Source organism: Lepisma saccharinum, chromosome 8 (assembly GCF_977018435.1).
Source record: "Lepisma saccharinum chromosome 8, izLepSacc3.1, whole genome shotgun sequence".
In the NCBI taxonomy this organism is placed as follows: Eukaryota; Metazoa; Arthropoda; class Insecta; order Zygentoma; family Lepismatidae; genus Lepisma; species Lepisma saccharinum.
Genome location: NC_139236.1, coordinates 67,745,618 through 67,764,427, shown reverse-complemented (window position 1 = coordinate 67,764,427; position 18,810 = coordinate 67,745,618). Strand labels below are relative to the sequence as shown.

Genomic DNA, 18,810 nt, shown 5'->3' with positions numbered 1-18,810 from the left:
TTCAGGATTGCATGTTTTCATACAAAAAAGCCATATTTTTGACAAGTTTATAAACAACAATCACACAGATATAGCTTTTACACACATAGCCGAATCTGTCTGAGGGGGGGGGGGGATTCAAGATTCTTGGGATTTTGACAGAAAAATACACTGTGAACAATAAGATGATATGTGAACTTGCTATTGTTTTAAGTATAGGCAAATATGTCTAAGAGGCTTCATCTTTTCTACACTTCTTCAGAGCATATCACACCTGAAGAATTAGGGTATAAGCCCCTTTTGCCTTTGTTTTAAGTATAGGCAAATCTGTCTGAGGGGCTTCACCTTTTCTACACCAGAATTCAAAATTCTTAAAAATTCAGAGCATATCACACCTGAAGAATTGGGGTATAAGCCCCTCTTGCCATTGTTTTAAGTATAGGCAAATCAGATTGTTCAATCAAATAGCCTCTCCTTTTCTACACTTATAAGTGGTGCTTATAATACAGTCAATACAACTACTTTCACCCTTTCTTCTGGGAGCATCGCCAAGTGATTCGGCAAACATAGAATAATTAATCTAGTTTCAGAAGTAGTTTTCTGTAATCAGGGAATTTCTCCGTCTGCGATAATGGGACACTTAATTGCAGATTTAGCTGATTTCAACGATGCAGGAGCTGCAGGCAATATTATGGCGATAACCATCGCAGCAGGGGGACACCACCGAACGAGCTTCAAATGGAGGAAATTGCAGCGATTGTCTCCGCAAGATGGCGAAGGGGAAAACGTTTTCCGGAGACGACATCTCGAGATGCGCCCGGAGAGACTCTTGCGGCGGACGGGGAAACTAATTCCGAACGGAACAAAAGTCGGCAATTAAGACTGGAGCCCGACAGTTTGAGTGTCGTCGATGTCGGGGCCAGATTGGTTTCCGGTGTTCTTGCCCTCCCTTCCCCATTACTACCACCTGCGACTCCAGTGGTTTGTGGACATCCGTGATGGTGTAGTAGTAAGGTCGTGGCCTTGTCACAGTCACAGGTTCTATACCCGGTGAAGGTACATAGTGGTTCAGATCTCAATTTAAACTGTAGGTCCAGTCCCGAGTAGCCTACATGTGCATAAAGTGTAGTTAAAAAACTAAAACTCCAATGGTTAGAAAAGTTTTGTCTGGAATGATTAATAACAGACTGATCCATAGGCACTATAGTGGAACCACGAGCAAAACAACCTGCGCAGACCCGCGACTCCTGTGCACCGTACCCCCACGACTAGAGGAGGGGGAGAGTGCACCATGCTTCCTTATGGCCCGAGGTGGAGGGAAGAAGGAGAAGCTGCGCGGTGACTTTTCGTCCAAGGTTTTGTTCCTTGTGGTCGATCTATAAAATCTTCTCTAAAATAGATAAGGAACACATGTCTCTCTATATATACAATATATGTATTGAATCGAATTGTTCTTTTAAGTCCACTTTATGCACAGACAGGCTAATCGGAACTTTACCTACAGTTTAAATTGGGATCCAGACCAGTGTGCAATGTTCCTCCACCTGATGTCGGACCCAGGACCTCTTGATTACAAGGTGGCGACGTTACCACTACGCCATCTACGGGACACATGTATATGTATACGTGTTGAAGGGACACTCACAAAGAACATTGGCGTTGCATCGCGCTGTGCTAACCACTCCGCCACGCAGGTCGGCGATTGTGTGCTGAAAGCCCGCGAATCTAATCACAGGAAGAAAACAGTTTCTAAGAACAATTGTGTCAAATGAGTACTGTCGAGGAGAAATATCCAATGTAGCCTAAGAGGAGGAAAATGCATTGGTAAATGGTGTAAAATGAGAAAAATCACTGCAGGAAATACAAAAATGGGGACTAAAAGGGGATATGTAGATTGCAGAGTATGGATATGAACCTGAAATTGTCTGCATTAAACTGATGGAAAACATTTATGGTTAAGATATATGAAATTAGAAGACAAATAGAGTGCAAAAATATTATGCCGAAATGGCGAGATGAAAAAACAAAATAGCAGGACGAAGTGTATACCTGGAAAGTTCATAATGAACCACCCTCTCTCTTTCAGTGATTGTTCATGGAGACATGCCTTCAGCAAGAACTCACATCAACAATGAGAACGGAAAGCGAGCATTGTCGGTCAACAATGCCGCCCCTGTGTTCTCATTGTTCAGAACAATACGATATTTGAATAGTTCCTAGCCTTGACCTAGACGACTATTAGAAAATAGAGACGAGAACGAGAGATCAGACTTTTCGAGACTTGTCTATACGAGACCGAGAATGATGACATCTATAAAATCGAGAAGAGACCGAGAACAAGATAACCACTTCTAATGAACGGCGCGAGACTGTTCAACATCTGATGAGACGAGGCTGGCATCCCTACGAGTATTGAAATACTAAATTTCCTAAAACTTTTCATGATATGGACGGATGTCACATACACGCACACTATTTTCAAATAAGACGATGTAGTTTATTAAATTGAATCTTTTCGTTTACGATATCCCCTGAAAAGGACAGAAATAAGGGGAGAACCCTCCAGTTTTCAATTTTGTGAAAGGAAGTAAAAGTTTTCTTCTTCATATTTTCCGGAAGCGAAATGCATTTCTGACAAATTGCTCCCGACTTCAATATCAGAACATTTCCCCCTGAGAGGAAGACGTCGTTTCTAATTTCCTAGTATTTCCCAAAAGGCTTTGCGTTGATCTGGCATCAGTTGACATTCACTTTCGTGACTCACCGGTTTCTTTGTGTTTGTGTGTGTGTCTATACGCTCTTTGGTGTGTGTGTCTTCTACGTTCGCATTTGCAAGCCTGCCTTATGTTCCTTGTTTTCCACGTCTTTCTGTTCCTCTGGGGTTTTGCTACATTGCTATCATTAGCTAAGATGTAACACCACTGAACTTATAGTATTTGAACCACCCCTACAGACCCTCACCCCCTCGATAAACTCTATATTTGGTCATGAAGCGAGTACCGTAACATTTTGTTAGAGAGGAATGAATAAGTGTCTGCTTACAAATGCAAATCGTCTTAAACCTACATCACACATCGCCGTCTCTACAGACACAAAAGACGTATCTAAGTTTTCTTGAATCTTCATAAGAGCATGTCTTTTATGCATAGCCTGAACCTTATCCCTTGCTTTCTGAGTTATGCCGACATTCGTAGACATTGTATCTTCATAACCGTTAAGGTTACGTCAACGTTCATGGACATTGTATCTTCATAACCGTTAAGGTTACGTCAACATTCACGGACATTGTATCTTCATAACCGTTATGGTTACGTCAACATTCATGGACATTGTATCTTTAGAATCTATAAGCTTATGTACATATTCGTGGACATTGTATCTTTAGAATCTATAAGCTTATGTACATGTTCGTGGACATGGTATTTTCAGAACCGTTAAGGTTACGCCAACATTCATGGACATTGTATCTTCATAACAGTTAAGGTTACTCAACATGAATGGGTATTGTATCTTCAAAATCGTTAAGGTTATGTCGACATTCATGGACTATTGTATTTTCATAACCGATAAGGTTACTCAACGGGCATTGTATAATCAGAATCGTTAAGATGATGTCGACATTCATGTATCTTTATAACAGTTAAGGCTACTCAACATGAATGGGCATTGTATCTTCAGGGTCGTTCAGGTGATGTCGACATTCATTGCATTGTATCTTCATAATTGTTAAGGTTTAAGTTACGCAAGTTCCTCAGTTTATAGATGCCCGGTGTATTTGCGTCAGTCTTTTGAGAGGCACTACATATTAGAATGAAGTTTTGAAGCGATGCAAAAGATCGTGCAACAGGAGCAAATCTGTCCAGGAAGACCGCATCAACTCGGAATTAAGTATTTTCCTATGGCAAGTCCATCCGTACGCCTTGTGCTGTCCCAGTGTTGTTTACTTAATACACGTTATGCTGTATCAAAGGTTCCAAATTTATTTTTATGGAAATTAAAAAAAAAACAAATTGGGCCAAAAGTTGCATAAAGTACAAAATCTCATACATTTTAAAGACCAATTTGAATGGTTTCTGGCCAAGACTCACAAGGGGTATTTTTAATGTATTTGATTACGATATAGAAAATGAGGTGAGGCACTAAATGGTAAAACGCGTAATAGAAGAGGGAAAATATTAAGTGACACTAGCTACTAACCTATTGAAATGTGTGAAAAAGAAGCATGTGATGACAGTAACTGAAACAGGAGCGAAAAAACAGAAACAGTGAGAATAAGGAAGAAATTAAGATTTGAAGCGCGTGAGCATAAAATATAGAAATTGGAGATCTGTTTGCAATTTGCAAGGTGAACTTGATCCACTATTGAATATAGCTCAACACGATAACGGACGGTGAAACAACAGACTACTAATTCCTTCAGCATCTCGCGGAACTTCATTCTTGCCACTTCAGCTTGTAGCGTTGAGGGCGAAAGTTAATCTTGAAGTTTTCCAAGTAATGCATATTCCTCCTGGAAGTTGCTCGACGACCGACGAAGCGGTTTGAAAGTGCCTTTCTCCTTAGTAAGTAATAAGTAATGACATGGTAATTCATTACTTCTTGCGGAGAGCCCCAGAGGAGGGCTGTACTATCATATATCAGGGCTTCGAAACTCTCATTAACGAAGCACGATCTTTTTTTTTACTCTCAAGTGTACGACTAAATTTAAGCAAGAAAATTGACGTCAGGACTTGAGTCAGGTTGCCTTTTGCGTAACCATATGGTTGCCGTGCAAGATGCAAGAGGGCTTGAGCAGAAGTATTGAACAATTCACTTTAAAAATTCCTAACCCAGATCAGTCAAAATTTTATTGATCTTTATAAACTAGCACTTGTTATTGAGCAGCGTTTTTCAAAAGCGAACCACTTATTTACTTCAACATTATTGTTTTATAGATAATTAGATGTTATTAGAATAATTAAATCAAGAAGACTTAGGTGGGCAGGCCATGTGGCACGAATGGGAGAGGAAAGAAGAGTTTACAGGATTCTTGTTAGGGAACCTGATGGTAAGAGACCTGTAGGAAGACAAAGACGAAGACGGCCTTAAAGGAAATCGATAAGGATGTATTGGATTGTTCTTGCCCAATATAAGGACAGAAGGAAGGCTTGTGTTGCTGCAGTCATAAACCTTCAGGTTTAAGAATGCTAGAGAGTTAGTTATTGTTGTTTTCACTTGGCATATTCTTACAGGGAATCTCATCTCGCAAATAATAGCTCAGAATCAATGTCCGAGAGCGACTGAAGCAATAGCCTGCCTGAAAACGATGGAGCTGGAGGTAAATACTTTTCTTTCTTTGGCCCAATTTTCCTAAAAATGAGAGTAGAATGCATAAAATATGTACAAAATAAGACAACTGAGAAAAAAATGCTTACGAAATTTCTGTCTCTGACAAGGGAATTGAGAACTGCAATTATTTGCATTCCATTTGCATTTGCAACCGAACCATCAACCCTACAAAGCAATTCTGTTCGAAATTGCTTTGTTAACCAATTGATAGGGAGACAAATTTATGGTAAATAAAAACTGAGGAGAGCGGTAAATAAAATGTTAGATGAGCGGTATATACCAGCGGTGGAAAAAAATGGCACAAACTTTTTCATTATGAGAGGAAACAACATACAAAAGAGCTATAAATTGATAAACTACTTCATTTTTATGTACTGTACACATACACAAGTACTTAGCTGTCCAACCAAGAAGAAAACATCAACACAAAATCACTTCATTTCTAAATTGCATATCTCAAGTGATTTATTCATTGTATGTATTTAAAGGATATCCTTGCTGTCCAACAAATAAAATAATCACTACTCCACATACAGAAACACATGTTGAAAACCACATGATGATAAACAAAATTCATTCATGACTGAACACAAATGACACCATTGTTTCCCTTGATGTGCGGGAACAGACTAATCTTATCGCTGCTACAGCTAGCAAGTTCAATGAAACTGGAAGTTGAGTAGACATTCGGGGGAAGAAAGGAATGCAGCTTGACAGGGAGCGCAGTTTTCGAACTGAGATTATGTGCATGGGAAATCCAAATTTGCAGCGTCTTCCTGATGTCATCGAAAATAAAACGTTCTTCAGCTGCAAGTGGTAGGAAACTTTAGGCAAACGTTTCGTTACAAATCGACAGTTTGCGCGCACAACCTAGATTGCCGGTTTTTGCTTGTTTTCTACTTAATTTGATGAAATTTCACGGTTATTTCGCGAAAAAGCGTTCATTTCGTGGAAAAGCACACAATTCGCATTACTTCGCGAATAAAACTCATGGATATTTCATCATTGGGGGTGTAGATACGTGCAGAATGTTCAAAATTGCATCTTTTTTTACATTTCGCGATTTCGCGCATCCCGAAAATTCAATGTCCCTACCAATTAAGTTGTATTTGAACATATGTTTTGCCTATTTTATGTCCTTTTCTTGCCTCTCTTGTCATTGAGTGAGGACGATTATTATCCGAAATTGTTGAACGAACTCTCATAGAGGAAAACCCATTTCCGTGGCAAAGATCTCAAAGCGGGAATTTCCGTTGGGAGACTGCAAGACGCCCAACTTAACGAGCTCAGCCATCGGGGTGGCTGGGGAAAGGGGGGGAGATGGATATAAACAGTATTTTATATACGTAAATATAATATTTGCTCTTGGTGGGGAATTTTGGGGTCCAAAAAGTACCTTGCTCCTCTAGAGTCAACGCGTACGAGCCAAAGCACTTTTCTTCCAAACCCTGCATAGCTTTGATAAATATTTTCTTTTAGTTTCATATTACAAACTGGTTAATAAACTTGTTTCTTCTTCCTTTTCAGTAAACTTCGACCATTTCCAGATTCTGAGAGCCATAGGAAAAGGGAGCTTTGGAAAGGTAGGTGGCAAACGTTTTCCATTTTACTATGTTGTCGAGAAATCTTGAAAATTAGATGACAGATTTATGAAGGGAGATAGAATTTCGAAATGTCTGCCTTAAATTGCCCTCGAAATAAATCATTGAATTATCTTATCAAGTTACTCCTTGTGTCAAGTAAATACATACAAATCTGTCCTTGAACATTTCGTGTGTTCAGAAACCTTCGACAGTATTCGTGATGCAAATTGGAGGTAGTTTTAAAATTAGCAAAAATATATAGATGTAGACTACCTTTTAAGTCTACGACTAACGAGTAACAATTGAAAATATCCTAACGGTTATGTATAAAGAATACGTATATTGCATAATATTTTAAGTATGTGAATACGTTTTGTTTTAGTAAGAAGCAATGCAGGATTTTCCAAAAGACTGGCCGATTTCAGTCATTAATAACTTAAAAACTATTAAGGATATTAACTACACACTGCCTCGGGAATCTGTGGAGCAAGCGAAGGAAAACAAGTCCTCTGTGAAGCACGACTCGAGAGGGATCGACCAATGAAAACTCGAGAGGCGAAGTGAGTGTTTGGAGGGTGGAAACTGCAGCTGAAAGCTGTTTGCAGCAGTGTGCCCGCTCGTTTTCTCCCCTTCTTTGCCGTTATGCGCGGTCTTGCTCCACAGATTCACGAGAGAAGAGAGTAAGTGTGTTTCCCATTGTCACCAATTCAAAAAGTTTTTTATATACTCCACTAGATGTCACACAACACCTTGAGTGTATTTATATACGAGTCAAGGAATACTCAAGAAATGCCTACAAAGAGGTACAGTCACCGGCAATAAAAAAGAAACATCTATATCCTGAAATATTAGCTTCCCTGCCATGCGTTGTGTGTGGTTGCTATTAAAATTTACTTATCACCGTAGAGTTAGGCAACACGCATAACGCATTGCAGGGAAGCTAGTATTTCAGTATATAGGTGTCCCATTTTTATTGCCGGTAACTGTACATTTAGTGGCTCGTGACGTCACTAGATGTCTTCCCCAATTCTGTAAAGCTAGATGTAAAGCAATATGTGGAGAGTACCTGTTGCTTCATGAGCTTTTAAAAGTAAACTTTCACGTTCCGTCTGTTCCTCAAGTAAATGAACCCACACTCCCTCAGAATTTCAGATCTGGAGTGGAAGGTTGGTGGAGGGAGAGGGAAGAGGGAGAGGTGAAGAAGCAGACGACAGGGATTAAGCTTTTCGTCATCTTGCGTCGTTGCTCTTTGATCTGATGCGAATCTAAAGTTCTCTCAAACCATGCGGAGGTCGTAATGTGAAAGCCTCTAGAACAGATGTACGTGTGCGCCAACGGTAAAATACACTCCAGATGTTTATTTTTCATTAGCTGGTCTCTTGAGTCCTTGAGAAATGAAATTAGTTTTTGCAACGTTCTGAATTGCAGTTACACGTGACCTTTGTGTGTGTGTTTTTTTTACAAGCGCTCAATTTTATGTTGCAAAAATGGTTTTTATCCATTCTCAACATATGACATTCTCTCCTCAAAGCAAAAAGCTTAATTTGCTCATTGGGTTTATTCCTATATACTGAAGCACAACTACATTCATGGTTGTGAGTCCTACAGCAGTAATCTCTACAAATAGCACTTCGCTAGTTCCCTCACGTTTCTCAAGGTTCATAGTTTTGATCCATACAGTAGTACTGTCCACATTGACAAGCACATATTGACTTGTGTAAATGTACTAAGGTTGCTAAATTCCCTCAATCGGACTTCTCAGCATTGTTTGAAGGCAAGGAGCCACAACAACTTAAATTACACTAACGGCTATGCGTGTAGGAAAACTAGTTATGTTACTTCACAAATAACACACTTCAAACATCAATATTTACCGTTTTCTATTTGGAAAACCAACCCACTTATACACAGTATTAAGTTTTTCAAACGTAATCACATTTAATATGTAACTCATATATATTCTTTGACATCTCTGCAGTTTCTACTGGAATCAACTTGAATTTGCTCTCCTCCTTAGCGATGTCTTGTTTCAGTCCAAATGGATCTGGAACCCAAGCTGGTGGCTGAATTATCTCGCCACCTTCCTTTCTGTCTTGCGGCCAGTCCGCTTCCCACGCTTCTTAGGGAGAATTCACACCGAAGAAACACGCAACATGCAACACTCGACACGAGTGTTTCACACCGAAGAGACAAGATGCACGCGGCAAGCGACACTGGTTTCTTTGCTTAGTATGCATGATGGTACCGATATAATTGCATTAATCAGTTTATTAGTCACTTGAAAATAACGTAACAAGATACATTGTTACATGTAAACTGCGTTGTAAAATTTGTGCAAGTTATTGAAACTTGGGAGAGACATATTGTGCACGAGAAAACTGAGAAAAATATGCACTGACCTCAAATTGTATACGCTAGACTTTTGAGCCTGAATAAAGCGAAAACCAAAACACTAGAGAAATGGTTCTGAACATTCGTGAAACCATGTCAAGGTATATTTTTTTAAGTCAATGCCCTTAGCTGAAGAATTTTCCTCGTAAATCTTTACAGTATTTAAGATTTTATGCATGAATTAACATGTACCTATGAAATTAAATATTGATAAATAAATTCTGGCATAATCATAAGTAATAATAGTTTGATTACGTGTGTAGGATTATTGACAAATATAAAAATATGGAAGACAAAGTGGTAACGTCGTCTCCTTGTAATTAAGTGATTCCGGGTTCGATAACCGGGGAGTCACCGGGCAGATCCAGTTCTGATTAGTCTATTTGTGCATAAAATGGCCTTAAAAAACGAAAACTCACAACTCAAATATGATATTGGGATTATGATAGTTGTCAACCAGTTTCAGCAGAACATTTCACAGCTCAGTGTAGTTGATAGGAGGGCACGGTATCGGGTTGCGGCCCGGTGGTTGAAAAACAATGCACTAGAGTACTTTACCATGTTGACAAATATATTTTGGACTAAAGTGCCTCCATAAGCTGACTTTTTCAAATAAAAGCAGACAGGTAAATGGCCAAAACACGGCCTCTTTCCACGATGTTGAAGGCAAATTACAGCCGATAGATAACTGCATCAAAAAAGTTGATAAAGCGAAATGAACGTTGTGTTTAAATCTTAAAACACTGTTAAAACATTGTACATATCGATACTTTATTATATCAACAAATTAGAGTATCAAACATAATGCAGGTTGGGCTCTCTTCTAGAGTCTAAATACAGCTCGTTGGAATGAAGCATTCGCTGCGCATGCGCCAACAACAAACTGAAGCAACACGATGCACGGTATTGAGAAAACTGCACAGTCAAAGAGACACGTAAGCGCCACGCGACACGTGCATCTTGCCGTGTCTCTTCGGTTCGAAACTTTACATTGATTACTGAATGTTGGCTTCCAAGCGACACGTGTTTCGTGTTGCATGTCGCGTGTTTCTTCGGTGTGAATTCTCCCTTAGGCATTCCTACAGCTATCTATTTTAGTCCCCCCTTCCTTGGTTCGCTGTTTCTAAACACTGCGCCACCGACTATCTGTGGCAAAAAAAGGGACAGTTAAAGTTCGCGTCCACTCACGCGCTCAATAAGTCCGCGCGTTCATTATATCCCCAGCGGTTAACAAAGGGAGCGGTGCTCTTTGTTAAAAGAAACACCCAAGCGGGCGGTTTTCTCTTGAAGAAACTGGAGTAGGAAAGCGTGGTTGCCAAATTGAAGGAAAGGGTAAAGAAAAAGAAAGAAACAAACAAATTAAAGAATATGTAAAGAGAAAAGAAATACAGATAAAGATTAAAAAGGACAATATTAATAAAGATAGGAAAGAGGCATATTATAAATCCTCATATTTACACTGAATATCCCTAACTTTTCTACTCGAAAAATATATTATTCAGAATATACATATATCGTTAACTTACCTTCACTCATCGTCATCGCTGTCTCCCACGTGAATCACGAATCTCTCCTGGTTACTATCCGTGTCGTGGTTAATATATTTTCTCTCAATTTTGATGGTGTGTTGAATACAGGGCAACCAAAGCTGAGCATCAATTGTCTCTGTTCCATCACGCAACAGCTGGCATACACTGGCACTTAGAGTAGGAGATACATTGTTTTTCCTCACATATGATTTTAACTTGGCCCACACCACTTCTATGGGATTAAACATGCAATGGTAGGGAGGGAGTCGCAACACTTCATGTCCACGTGAGGCTGCAAGCTCATCCACTACGTACTTTTTAGTAATGTTTGCCGATTTAATTATTTCTAATAAAAGGGCTTTTATAGGAACAGGTTTCGGTACTGGAATGTCGTGCCTCTCCATGAAGGAAATACTATCCTGCAGTTTTGTCTTCATAGTTGGGATTTTCACTAGCAACCTCGAGTGGTAACTTGCATTATCGCAAATTATGATACACTTCTTATCACTTGACAAATTTGGCAGCAGATTATTGGCAAACCAATTTTCAAACACTTGTCCGGTCATTTCGTCGTGACTGCCAGCTTTACAATCTCCAATGTTCTTAGCTGAAAGATACAAACAATTTGGGTCCCACCCCTCGCTGCTCCCAGCATGGAGCACCATGATGCGTTTTCCTCGTGCTGACGGCGACTTCAAAATACAGTTGCAAGTACCATCGTCCCACCCTTTTTTTGACGACGTCGTGAGTGTCGAACCAAGTTTCATCTAAATAAACACTCTGGCAGCCTTCTGATCTCAACTTGTTGAGTTTGTGAAGGTAACGATACCGCCAAACAACAATTCTTGTCGACTCCATTGTTGCATTTCTTTTCTTCAGCTGACGAAAAGAAAAACCAAGTTTCTTCAGAAGCTCTCGAAGCGTCGTTTGTTTGTCAGGGAAGTCTGATATTAGTTTCAGTTGTGTTAATAATTCACAGACACTTGGTGCGCGTCCTTTAGAAAAAAAAATTGTAAATCTCTCTCCTAACAAAATCGCAAACAAACTCGTCCACTTTATGATATTTTTTCTTTTTATTACCAGGCTTCTTTGATGTAACTGGGCCTCTTTCTGTGATCTTTCGCACTGTTTTCCTGTCTAATTTCAAAATATTTGCTGTCTCCGATATTGGTCCTCTTCCTGGATTATTTCTGGAGACATATTCGTGCACACTGCATACAAATTCTTGAGCTTGTTTGTTCAGAATTTTCTTTCTTTTCCTCAGCACTCTGGAACTGCCGCTGCTAGTACTTGGCTGGGGGTCACTTTCGTCAGTTAAATTCTCCTGCGCAACAACGCTTGCTAAAGGAACCTGGTTTGCAACCCACGGTCTCCACATGCTAATAATAAAACCAAAATGTAATATAAAAACTAAAAGCACAACACTATAACAAAGCAACAACACAGCACCATAACACAACAAAGGAATAACACAACACAACACAACTAGTTAAGAAAATCAACCCCGCACGTGGTTACGGCGCAAAAATAACGAGAGGCTCACGCACCCGCCTGCTCCGTCTTGCAACTACAAGAAATGTAAAGAAAATGTGGCAACAACGTCTGAGTGCACTCGCTTATCGGGAGCGGTCTGGCTATTTTTTCCAGTGCTAAGTTTTATCAAAGGGTTGCCGATGGGGATATAATGAAAACGCGGACTTCAAACCAGTGCCGCGTAAGAATGCGCAACTCGTTGTGACTTATCGTCACCAGGCGAAACAACCAAAAGGTCTGATGTAAAAACAACCAGTCAAGACACAGATCCGAAAAGGTTTCCCAACTTCTTTAATCTTCTCGTCGTAACTTATGTGATTGTTACTGTTATCATTTATTTTTACCCCCCTTTGCATAATTCATTATCTCCCTTTGCATAATTCATTATTGTCATGTTATCACAAATCAAGCCTCAATTATCTATTAACAATATATACATTTGGTTTCATCTTCCCTTTGTCTTACTTAAACCATTTAAGCGAAACGAAATCCATGCTTACATAGTGCTGCCATCTGTTAGTCACCGTTTCAATCTATACAATTTGTTTTACCCATGCGGGCACGTGACATCACAGATAAAGGTTGGTCATCAACCACAATTTCTCAGAAATGCATGAAATGTCAGTGATCACTGAGAAGGCCGTTGCAACATTGTACTTCGAATTTTCCTCCGGGTTTTTGAAGCTTCTTGGTTGGATGTGTACAGCAGCACTCCCCACACAAAACGTTGTTGGTTATCCTACATGTTCATGAAGGATCATATTTCTGACCCGTACAGTAGTAGTCTCCACACATAGCACGTAGTCACCTCATAACAGTGGCTGATCCAGATGCTAAAGTTAGGAGCGACGAATTTCAGTCTGGTACCTCCCCTCACTGACAATCAGTTCTAACCTACATTTGCACTGTTGTATATAAACAATATATATCGTACTGTAAGCAGGAACCAAGCTGACTTCTATGTTCTTGAGATTAGCGTATTGTTTTGCAAAAATTGGGGTCCATGGCTGGAATAGATGGCTGTTATCAAAATTTCTTCAGTTGCATGGAGACAGTAAACTTAACGACCAGATGAGGAGTAAACTGAATAACTTAAGAGACAAAGGGGTCTCGGGTTCGATTCCCTTTTTAGGCATATTGCATTGTGGTTCTGATCCAAATCGTAACTGCAGGTCCAATTTCGATCAGCCAATCATGAGCTTGAAATGGACTTTAATTAAACTTTAAGAAAATATTCCCGAGCTTGTTAAACTTGGTAATAGAAAACAAGACATTTGAGTCTTCAAAAATATTACGCATAATAATCTATCCAAATCGTGGCACTAGCACCTATTACCCTCCCCGTGTATCCGCGCCTGCCTCGTAAGTCTGTGTTTTGTTACTAAACAATTGATCCCAACTGAAAGCAATCTTCACAATATTCCTGTTCGTGCTTTGTGTTTATAATATAATTACAAATGCGCATGCTTTATCATTTACCCGCATTTATATCTCCATCCACTCCTTCTTCCTCTTCCAGCCCATAATTATCTTCTACTATCCTCAACATTTCCTTTAACACATTTCCTTCCAATATCCTCCAATCCCCGCTCCAATGTCTGCGCCCAGCGATCGTTTATTACAAGGCAGGTGATGAGCAGTATTCTTTCTCTCCCGAGATGATCCTGCCTCTAGGCCAGTTCGAGCAGTCTATTTCTGAAACCAAGGATGTTGTGTGTCAAACGCAATCCGGTGACATTTTATGGTGTGTGACGGCAAGGAAAGGTTTCCATGGCGTCTCCGAGATTAAGAATTAACGATAAAATTCAGCTGTTGTTCTGGGTTCTGTGGAAGACGTCATCAAGAAAACAGTGTTGCAAACTTAGATCGGGAAAGGAAGCTGAGTATCTAATGCAGGGATTAAAGGATTGTGGAATCTATAGTTTCGAAAATAAATTTATATTTTAATGGAACTGAGGCAATTTTTTGTAGAGGCCACTCAGTTTCGAGTGAAGTTTGAATCATTGAAACGAAACATTTCCGTCAGGAATCTATCAAGAACTCGCGAATGAAATACGAATCGAAGATGGATGAAAGTGATGCATATTCGGGATACAATAAAAGGAGGGAACAATAACAGAGTATTATAGTTGAAGAGTGATTCCATAGGGATGAATCTGGTCTCTAAAGTCGTCATTGTTTTATCACCCCCATTCCGATACAAGACTAAGTGATCACTTTCTATCCGACAAGATCTGGGGACGCCATCGGTTGAGGGAGTTAAATCTGGGCTTACAACTACAGACCCATAATAGCATTGTGCTTAGTGTGTAATATACACAGGAAGGTAGACTCAGTAAGAAGTAGAGTATACCCATTGGACACCAATTGCAGACGGACGTCCACGTGATCTAAGATTAATTGACTGATTTGGTTAATTTTACTTCACTTTTCTGCCACTTTTGTCTAATTGCGACGATGAGGATGAGTGATGAAATTGATGAAGGGACACTCACAAAAACACTCATGCTTAAGTCGGGATTCGAACCAGGGACCTCTAGCATAGTGGTGATCTGTGCTACCCATTCCGTCAAGGAGATTGCCTGCACTTTCTAACAACTTTGAGACGAAGTACAAATTCATCTCAGTGTATTACAGATTCTGAGATATAGGTCAAGTGACCAGTAGGAGAGTCAAGCGTGAGAGTGGAGTGTAGTTTCAGAGGTACTGCTATTTTGCACGTTGCGTCAAGAGAGGAAGTTCTCTCACCTCGTATTTTGAGCCTGATCCCACTCGAAAGGGAACCCTGAATTTGTTATGTAAAAAAATGGAAATGAAGAGTAAAGGAAACGAAATTTGAACATGACCTACCTGTATTTAAAAGAAAGTACATCACAAAAGGTGTTTGAAATGACCTCCACCAACTTGTAAACACAGTTGAACACGACGTGCAAGTTTGTGAATGTAGCTGTCAGAACCTCGGGTGTCACTGCATGGATTTCACGGCGGATGTTTTCTCGTAGCGCATCGAGGGTGCGTGGTTTGTTCTTGAAGACCTTTTCTTTAAGGTTACCCCATAGGAAAAAGTCAGGTGGGGTCAAATCCGGTGACCTTGGGGGCCACAATCCTTTCGAAATATGACTGTTAGGAAAAAACGATTCCACCTCAGCCATGCTCACTCCCGAGGTGTGTGACGTTGCACCGTCTTGTTGGTACCATCCGAGTGTCAGTTCCTGATCGTCTAAATGGTTCACGAACTCTCGGAAAAGGTCAATGTAAACTTCACTTGTCACAGTAGATTAAAAAAAAGCCCAATTATGACAAAGTCACATCAAGCCACTTACTCCGCTTACGCTTCACTGAAACACGGCGACTCGCTGAACCTGCCTGTTGACCCACTTCTTCAGTCTTTACGACGTACAGTGTTGCTACGTCAACTTTCTCATGTACTGAACTGCAATTTGTCCAAATTTGATACAATTTATGGGTTCCATTTCAAGTGGGACACCCTAGTTCGCCTAGATCAACACGTACTTTGTCCGCTAATTATACGATCGAAAGTTCAAATATAATAATCGGGAAGTACTAGCCGTTGGTTGTTTGCCACCTCGGTGGCTGAGCGCGTTGAACAATCGACTCATGATCGTGATTCTCTGCTTGTGGATTGTACATTCATCAATTTCGTCTCATTGTTCATCCTCATCGTCGCGATTGTCAAGTGGCAGAAAAAACGACACTGAACAAGACAATGCCTTTCCTTATGTCACATCATTCTACTGTCTTAGGCTTGTGAACCAATGACAAAAGAAGTGAATAATTAACAAATTACCATAAGCTGCAAAAGCGCAGTACCAATTACTTTACAGTTTCACCAACATCGATAATCCAGATTGTTGTGTACAGAGATGTCCGTCGCGCAAGAACCGACCATATACGTGACTTGACTTCCCTTAATCAGGAAAATTTCACAATACCACACCCTATCATCTGAACACGATCAATTCTTTAAGTGCTCCCGTGGGATTGTGTTAGTCTCTACACCCGCTTGCTGCGTTTTTCCTTGCGTGTTCCTGGGCTGTTTCACGTAGCGTCCCTCTTCTTCCCGAGCGTTGATGAAGTGAAATTCCCACGCCAAGCTTCGGAACATCCATATTACGCTTCACCGCACGCAACATGTCTTAAAGGGAATATCTCTGAAGGATATCGTTTCTCTAAAGGTGATGGACATTACCGAAATGGGAGTTTGCCTTTTGGATGATGTAAGGCTCCAAGGCAATGCTACATTATATAGTCGCGATATCTTGTTTTTTCGCTGCCCATGTATAATTTCCTTGTGTGTGTGTGTGTGTGTGTGTGTGTGTGTGTGTGTGTGTGTGTGTGTGTGTGTGTGTGTGTGTGTGTGTGTGTGTGTGTGTGTGTCTGTCTGTCTGTCTGTCTGTCTGTCTGTCTGTCTGTCTGTCTGTCTGTCTGTCTGTCTGTCTGTCTGTATGTGTGTGCTCGCGCACCCCCATCCCCCACACATGTTGGAAACTTTTCAGTCGAATATTAACAGGGGAATGACAGAGAAACAACCACAATTAGATAAATTAGGATATGAACATTTTGAGTGATTTCAGAACTTATTTGATCATCTCGGTGGCGGAGTTATTTAGTGGTCGACTTACTATTTATTATATGTCGGATTATTGTTTAGAGTCATAACTTGGGCATGGGTGTTTCTTGATGACTGTCTGTACATCAATTTTAGCTAATTATCATTCAGGGCCTTCCCCGATGGCGCAGTTGTAACGTCGTCGCCTTGTAATCAAGGGGTACCGGGTTCGATACCCGGTGGAGGCAGAATGTGGTTCGGATCCCACTTTAAACTGTAGGTCCATTCGCGATTAGCCTCTCTGTGCATAAAGTGGACTTAAAACAACAAAGCAACCAATCGAAAACCTTATTATCATTCATCCTTGCGGTTAGCCAAGAGTGACAGAACAATGCCAGAAACTAAGAAAAATTCGTATCACAGAAATATACGGTGTTGGAATTCACTAAGTTATTTCCCTGAACCCGGGGCTCCAGTTACATAAAATTATCTATTTGCAAAGAATCTCTCACGTTTGTTTACCTTTATGAAGACCGATGATCTATTACACTAATTAAATGGAATACATAAGGGAACAAGTGATAAGAAACCTTTTTCCTTTACTAATACTAGCCATGAGCTCACAACACCCTGCATTAACCATTAGGTAACAGAAGATGCCGTACATACGAGGGTTGGGGAGTAAGTCATGGCAACCCAGTAATAATTCGACAATCGAAGGATGTATTAAAAATTTGTTCTGTACAACTGAAAGAGTATCCATTATGGATATTTTGTTGGTAGGAATCATGAAAGAAAACTCAAGCAACCCCGTGACATGTATTAATTTAAAAGTTACAAAAACCTGTCTGACCCTGTGAAATGCACATGTTACAAAAACTTGTCTGATTATGACAAACCTTTCGAAGAGTCGTGGAGTAGTAAATGAATACGTATAGGAAGGGACATTAAATTTTCGCGTTGCGCGAAATCGCGAAATGTAAAAAAAAAAGATGAAATTTTGAACATTCTACACGTAACTACACCCCAATGATGAAATATCCATGAGTTTTATTCGCGAAGTAATGCGAAATGTGTGCCTTTTCACGAAATGAACGCTTTTTCGCGAAATAACCGTGAAATATCATCAAATTAAGTAGAAAACACGCAAAAACCGGCAATCGAGGTTTTGCGCGCAAACTGTCTTATTTGTAACGAAACGTTTGCCTAAAGTTTCCTACCACTTGCAGCTGAAGAACGTTTTATCTTCGATCACATCTGGAAGACGCTGCAAATTGGGATTTCCGATGCACATAATCTCAGTTCGAAAACTTCGTTCCCTGTCAAGCTGCATTCCTTTCTTCCCCCGAATGTCTACTCAACTTCCAGTTTCATTAAACTTGCTAGCTGTAGCAGCGATAAGATTAGTCTGTTCCCGCACATCAAGGGAAACAGTGGTGTCATTTGTGTTCAGTCATGATTGAATTTTGTTTATCATCATGTGATTTTCAACATGTGTTTGTGTATGTGGAGTAGTGATTATTTTATTTGTTGGACAGCAAGGATATCCTTTAAATACATACAATGAATAAATCACTTGAGATATGCAAATTAGAAATGAAGTGATTTTGTGTTGATGTTTTCTTTCTGGTTGGACAGCTAAGTACTTGTGTATGTGTACAGTACATAAAAATGAAGTACTTTATCAATTTATAGCTCTTTTGTATGTTGTTTCCTCTCATAATGAAAACTCACTGTGCCATTTTTTTTCCACCGCTGGTATATACCGCTGATCTAACATTTTATTTACCGCTCTCCTTAGTTTTTATTTACCGTAATTTTGTCTCCCTACGTATAGGCTATGCATGGATACATTTGCTTTTACTGTCCAACAGAGTCAAATCTTTCTTTCTTATCT

General features: G+C 40.0%; 1 protein-coding gene across 1 annotated transcript in view; it reads left to right on the top strand.

Moving 5' to 3' along the window:
* LOC145991521 (serine/threonine-protein kinase 32B) overlaps nt 1–18,810 on the top strand; it is a 302,259-nt gene that overhangs the window by 47,075 nt on the left and 236,374 nt on the right. The window contains exon 2 of the mRNA XM_083127541.1: nt 6,835–6,890. Within this exon, the coding sequence (XP_082983667.1) occupies nt 6,835–6,890 (56 nt within the window). The remainder of the gene's footprint in view (nt 1–6,834; nt 6,891–18,810) is intronic.